The 7,247-nt window shown below is 47.6% G+C and overlaps 1 protein-coding gene across 2 annotated transcripts in view; it reads right to left on the bottom strand.

Moving 5' to 3' along the window:
• LOC130197874 (cytochrome c oxidase assembly factor 1 homolog) overlaps positions 1–3,942 on the bottom strand; it is a 4,200-nt gene extending 258 nt beyond the window's left edge. The window contains exons 1-4 of one of the 2 annotated variants that reach the window (XM_056420837.1): positions 3,785–3,942; positions 1,890–1,991; positions 445–596; positions 293–369 (exon numbers count right to left, since the gene is read on the bottom strand). In XM_056420837.1, coding sequence (XP_056276812.1) covers positions 293–369; positions 445–596; positions 1,890–1,983 — 323 coding nt within the window. In that variant the 5' untranslated portion in view covers positions 1,984–1,991; positions 3,785–3,942. The remainder of the gene's footprint in view (positions 1–292; positions 370–444; positions 597–1,889; positions 1,992–3,784) is intronic. The other variant, XM_056420838.1, reaches the window with a different exon arrangement.
• Between the last annotated feature and the right edge of the window lie 3,305 nt (positions 3,943–7,247).

The following is a 7,247-nucleotide window of genomic DNA, read 5'->3' as shown; positions in this document are numbered from 1 at the left end:
CTGCAGGGGGAGGAGAGCACCGGTCAGGGCGACACGAGGCCCTCGCCATGCTCCACGGACCATGTGACGCCACCTTGATGTCGTCCTAGTTGACGAGCACACACGAATACTTTGAGTTTCCTCCTGCAGCCGACAACAGGACTCGTGTGAGCAGGTCTACAGGAGACCTGCTGAGGGGGTTCAGCCCCAGAGGACCTGTCGGGACCTCTTTGTGTGGGAACAGGCCCAGAGAGGGGGAGGGGGGGAGGGCGCCGCTGGGTCTGGAGACACCCATCAGTGTGGTTCCACTCACCTGTTGGTGTCCGGGTCCTGAACCGAAGCAGCATACAGGTAGCCTCCCGTCTCCGACCCCTTCACAGGGATCTTAATCTGAAACTCAAGGTCATTAAAGTCAGTCCACGGACCCAGAGCACCTGGTCCTCCGGCGGGCGGCGTGTGAACTACCTGAGCCGTGCGCCGGTCCACGCGGTTGTTTCTGTCCGTCAGATGGATGTTGTAGACTTTTAGGGGGGGGGCCCCCAGCATCTCCATGGCAACTGGACACGCCTCCAACTTCTGGAGAGCCAGCCGGTGGTAGTCTGACTCAGCAAACCTCTCTAATGGAGAGTACACACACACACACACCACACACACACACACACACACTATTGAATAAACAAACTACTGTAAGAAACAACCATCTTTACTAAATGTTTTTTTTTAATGTTAAAAATAAATAAATAGAAAATGCTTTTTATTTTTTTTGTTAAATAAAATACAAAATGTTAAACAAAACATTATTTGTGTAATGTCATCTCAAGCTAAATGTTTATTGTTTTAGCGCTCGATCGCACCAGACGCCACTCTCCGTTGACTCCCTACGGCGCCTCGTTGTTCAGGCGCCACGAAGAGTTAACAGTCTCAACTTTAAGCGTGAAGTGTGGAGGAGCACCGAACATCAACGTCACGCTCAGCCAAGGCAGCCAATAGGATGAGCAGGAGGCCCAAGGCAGCCAATAGGATCAACAGGAGGCCCAAGGCAGCCAATAGGATGAGCAGGAGGCCCAAGGCAGCCAATAGGATGAGCAGGAGGCCCAAGGCAGCCAATAGGATGAACAGGAGGCCCAAGGCAGCCAATAGGATGAGCAGGAGGCCCAAGGCAGCCAATAGGATGAGCAGGAGGCCCAAGGCAGCCAATAAGATGAGCAGGAGGCCCAAGGCAGCCAATAGGATGAGCAGGAGGCCCAAGGCAGCCAATAGGATGAACAGGAGGCCCAAGGCAGCCAATAGGATGAACAGGAGGCCCAAGGCAGCCAATAGGATGAGCAGGAGGCCCAAGGCAGCCAATAGGATCAACAGGAGGCCCAAGGCAGGTGGTACTCAGCATAATCTTTACCAGTACTTCCGCACCTCGCTGCTTTACGTGTTTTTGCGAAGGCGTCTTTGGAGCGGCTGCACTTTTAAAAGTGGCGTCTGGTGTGACCGCCCTCAGGTCGCTGCCCTGAGGTCATGTCCAGTGGAAATGGGCCTTGGGTTCTATTCCCTGGTTCCTCTTCTGTAGTGACGAGACTCTAACGGTGGCACGAGTTTTTGACAGTGACTCAATTTGGACTCGCTCCATGAGGGTCTGACCTCGAGGCCTCGACCCGTCTGAGCCACTGGAGGGCTGAAGGAAAGTATCTGCAGTTGGCAGTTTGCAAATGAAACGTAATGAAATGTGTTCCCATGTCAACATGGGGTCCACACACACACACACACACACACACACACACACACACACACACACACACACACACACACACACACACACACACACACACACACACACACACACACACACACACACACACACACACACACACACACACACACACACACACACACACACACACACACACACACGTCCTCACTCTGCAGCAGGTAGTACATGGTGCCGACCCCTCCCCCGGTCAGCAGGGTGGTGAAGATGGCGAGCTGCTGCAGGTGGCTGGTGGAAACCCTCATCTTTTATTCTGGATGGAATAATGCAGAAAACACACAACACACAACACACAACACGGAGCACATGTCAGCTGTGAGTCGTGGACGGGCCTCACACGGAGGGGCTGGGATGAGGCGTCAGTGGAGAGGGAGGGGCTTTAAGGGGTCGTCAGACCCGACCTTCCTCTGACCCGGTGTCAGAGAGGTTCTGGACATGCGTCAACTCCACTCAGCTCATCATCCCCCCACAACAACATCACATCCTGGTGAGAGATGAACTTCCCAAACCTTTGGGCAATCGCTCAAACTCCACACTTAGAAATTAAACTCCCTCCCATCTTTCTACAGAAGCAACACTGAGACCAGCTGCCACTCACACCTCCAGGTCTTGATCCCGACATCCTCAACAACCACCGGCCGTCTGAAGTCCTCCAACGTTCTGTTGACGACCAACTCAGACCCACCTGACTCCACCCACCTGACTCCACCCACCTGGACTCCACCCACCTGACTCCACCCACCTGACTCCACCCACCTAAATCCACCCACCTGACTCCAACCACCTGACTCCACCCACCTGGACTCCACCCACCTGACTCCAACCACCTGACTCCACCCACCTGACTCCACCCACCTGACTCCACCCACCTAAATCCACCCACCTGACTCCAACCACCTGACTCCACCCACCTGGACTCCACCCATCTGGACTCCAACCACCTGACTCCACCCACCTGACTCCAACCACCTGACTCCAACCACCTGGACTCCACCCACCTAAATCCACCCACCTGACTCCAACCACCTGACTCCAACCACCTGACTCCACCCATCTGGACTCCAACCACCTGACTCCACCCACCTGACTCCAACCACCTGACTCCACCCACCTGACTCCACCCACCTGACTCCACCCACCTGACTCCAACCACCTGACTCCAACCACCTGACTCCACCCACCTGACTCCACAAATCTGGACTCCAACCACCTGACTCCACCCACCTGACTCCACCCACCTAAATCCACCCACCTGACTCCACCCACCTGACTCCACAACTCCACAAATCTGGACTCCAACCACCTGACTCCACCCACCTAAATCCACCCACCTGACTCCACCCACCTGACTCCACCCACCTGGACTCCACCCACCTGACTCCACCCACCTGTACGGTCCATTTCAATCCGGAGTCAGACCTCCCCACAGCTCAGAAACCGCCTCGTCCTCCCTTCAGATCCCCTCAGATCCCCTGAGATCCCTTCAGATCCCCTCAGATCCCTTCAGATCCAGTTATTTTGGCCACGTAGTTAACCACTTTTTTCATTGTTCTACTTAACAATGGGAGTTTTGATATGGGCCCATACTTTGTCATCTTTCGGGGGTCTCAACAAGCTTTCTTTAGGACAGGTTTAATAACAGTGTGAAGACACCTGAGAGACGGGATGAGGTCACAAGGTGTAAAGGTCAGAGGTCATGCAGCGCGACGTGTGTGAAGTGCGTTGGGAGAAGCAGCAGGAGGTGTGTGATGTCTTCGAGACTGCTTTGGTTGATTTATTAAATTGTGTCATGATATTTGAATGTGTGTTATTTAAAGATGGAGACAACAGATACCCGGAGGTGGAGGTCGATGAGACGTTATGAATATGTGTCACACTATGGAACGTTGACTGCTGCTACAAACACAGTATTGGTGTGGAAAATAAACTGATGGTGAATAAACTGATGGTGAGAGCAGTTCTCTCAGCTCCCTCGCTGGTGATGGTCTCTGAGGGGACCCGGCTCGGGACCCGGCTCGGGACCCGGCTCCACGCGGCTCCTCTTACCTGGACCTTCTCTCCACATGCTGCTCTGAAGACTTCTCACCTTGGGGTTCAGCGGCTGGACGACTCGAGTTTGTTTACTTCCGGGTACGTAATACGGAGCGTGGCCAATCGGATGTGGGTGCGCTCCGTTACACACAGGCGTGTACCGCTCACATTCGGGCAGGCGGGGTTTGTGTCTTCTTCTTCTTCTTCTTCTTCTTCTTCTTCTTCTTCTTGTTTAACGGCGGTTGGCATCCATCTTATTGGTGCATTACCGCCACCTTCTGGTCCGGAGTATGAATCACACAATAGACTTACACTCTTTACCCCAAACCAACAACAACAACAACAACAACTAATAAAAAGAAATAATAATAATACTATTATTATTTATAATAATTAACAATTAATAATTGTTCATCTTGTCACATGACATATATTGTTCATCTGGTCACATGACATCTATTGTTCACCTGGTCACATGACATCTATTGTTCACCTGGTCACATGACATCTATTGATCATCTGGTCACATGACATCTATTGTTCATCTGGTCACATGACATCTATTGTTCACCTGGTCACATGACATCTATTGTTCACCTGGTCACATGACATCTATTGTTCATCTAGTCACATGACATCTATTGTTCATCTAGTCACATGACTTCTATTGTTCATCTGGTCACATGACATCTATTGTTCACCTGGTCACATGACATCTATTGTTCATCTGGTCACATGACATCTATTGTTCACCTGGTCACATGACATCTATTGTTCATCTAGTCACATGACATCTATTGTTCATCTGGTCACATGACATCTATTGTTCACCTGGTCACATGACATCTATTGTTCATCTAGTCACATGACATATATTGTTCATCTGGTCACATGACATCTATTGTTCATCTGGTCACATGACATCTATTGTTCACCTGGTCACATGACATCTATTGTTCATCTAGTCACATGACATCTATTGTTCATCTGGTCACATGACATCTATTGTTCACCTGGTCACATGACATCTATTGTTCATCTGGTCACATGACATCTATTGTTCATCTAGTCACATGACATCTATTGTTCATCTGGTCACATGACATCTATTGTTCACCTGTTCACATGACATCTATTGTTCATCTAGTCACATGACATCTATTGTTCATCTGGTCACATGACATCTATTGTTCATCTGGTCACATGACATCTATTGTTCACCTGGTCACATGACATCTATTGTTCACCTGGTCACATGACATCTATTGTTCATCTGGTCACATGACATCTATTGTTCACCTGGTCACATGACATCTATTGTTCATCAGGTCACATGACATCTATTGTTCACCTGGTCACATGACATCTATTGTTCATCTGGTCACGTTCATCTGGTCACATGACATCTATTGTTCATCTAGTTACATGACATCTATTGTTCATCTGGTCACATGACATCTATTGTTCATCTGGTCTCATGACATCTATTGTTCATCTGGTCACATGACATCTATTGTTCACCTGGTCACATGACATCTATTGTTCATCTGGTCACATGACATCTATTGTTCATCTAGTCACATGACATCTATTGTTCATCTAGTCACATGACATCTATTGTCCATCTGGTCACATGACATCTATTGTTCACCTGGTCACATGACATCTATTGTTCATCTAGTCACATGACATCTATTGTTCACCTGGTCACATGACATCTATTGTTCATCTGGTCACATGACATCTATTGTTCACCTAGTCACATGACATCTATTGTTCATCTGGTCACATGACATCTATTGTTCATCTAGTCACATGACATCTATTGTCCATCTGGTCACATGACATCTATTGTTCACCTGGTCACATGACATCTATTGTTCATCTAGTCACATGACATCTATTGTTCACCTGGTCACATGACATCTATTGTTCATCTGGTCACATGACATCTATTGTTCACCTGGTCACATGACATCTATTGTTCATCTGGTCTCATGACATCTATTGTTCATCTGGTCACATGACATCTATTGTTCACCTGGTCACATGACATCTATTGTTCATCTGGTCACATGACATCTATTGTTCATCTGGTCACATGACATCTATTGTTCATCAGGTCACATGACATCTATTGTTCATCTGGTCACATGACATCTATTGTTCATCAGGTCACATGACATCTATTGTTCATCTGGTCACATGACATCTATTGTTCATCTGGTCACATGACATCTATTGTTCATCTGGTTACATGACATCTATTGTTCATCTGGTAACATGACATCTATTGTTCATCTGGTCACATGACATCTATTGTTCATCTGGTCACATGACATCTATTGTTCATCTGGTCACATGACATCTATTGTTCATCTGGTTACATGACATCTATTGTTCATCTGGTCACATGACATCTATTGTTCATCTGGTCACATGACATCTATTGTTCATCTGGTCACATGACATCTATTGTTCACCTGGTCACATGACATCTAGTGTTCATCTGGTCACATGACATCTATTGTTCATCTGGTCACATGACATCTATTGTTCACCTGGTCACATGACATCTAGTGTTCATCTGGTCACATGACATCTATTGTTCATCTGGTCACATGACATCTATTGTTCATGTGGTCACATGACATCTATTGTTCATCTGGTCACATGACATATATTGTTCATCTGGTCACATGACATCTATTGTTCACCTGATCCTCCTCTGTTCTCTCTTGAAGGTTTCTTCATTTATTTCCCCCAGAAAGTTTTTTTTCTATTCCTTGGGAGTTGTTCCTGATCTGATGTGAGGTCAAAGGTCAAAGGTCAGGGATGTCTCTGTGTACAGATTGTAAAGCCCTCTGAGTATCATTTGTAACTTGTATCTTCCACTACAATATACACAGCGTTTCTGTGAGAGGGGGGGGGGGAGCACCAGGAAGTCCAAATACTGATATTATTTATTATATATATTATAGTATTCTTCTTCAATGACTGGTAAGAAGTTGATCACGGGTACTTCTGAGAGAGACAATGGAGGCCTGCTTGTGGAGATGAGAGCTCAGAAGGCTCACTGACCTCGGAGCAGCTGCTTGTAGCTTCAGCTGAGCTCCTTCCTCCAGGAACACAAGGCCTGAGGGATGCTGTTAGTGTCCAGTAGAATTGTTCTACTATGATAATGAGGAGTAGCATGGACCAGGATCCAGACCTCCATCCATGAGACACAAGGACAGGTAGAGGTCTGACAGCAGGACGTCTCCACATCTCACGCCCACACTAAAAACACATTGTTTCCCACTATAACGTGAACAACATTATTTTTTTAAAGATGGCTTGAAGAAATTTTACTTTCTCGATTATTGTTGTCCACTTATTGTGAGTCCCTTTGGGTGAAAGCATCAGCTGAATGTAGCGTAGAACCATGTCACGCTCACGCTGCTCGCTCTTGTCTCCAGGGCCAGGCCATGGGGCCTCA

The sequence above is a fragment of the Pseudoliparis swirei genome, chromosome 8 (genome assembly GCF_029220125.1).
Source record: "Pseudoliparis swirei isolate HS2019 ecotype Mariana Trench chromosome 8, NWPU_hadal_v1, whole genome shotgun sequence".
Taxonomy (NCBI): Eukaryota; Metazoa; Chordata; class Actinopteri; order Perciformes; family Liparidae; genus Pseudoliparis; species Pseudoliparis swirei.
Note: the sequence above shows the minus strand (reverse complement) of the source record. Positions and strands in the feature narration are given on the sequence as shown.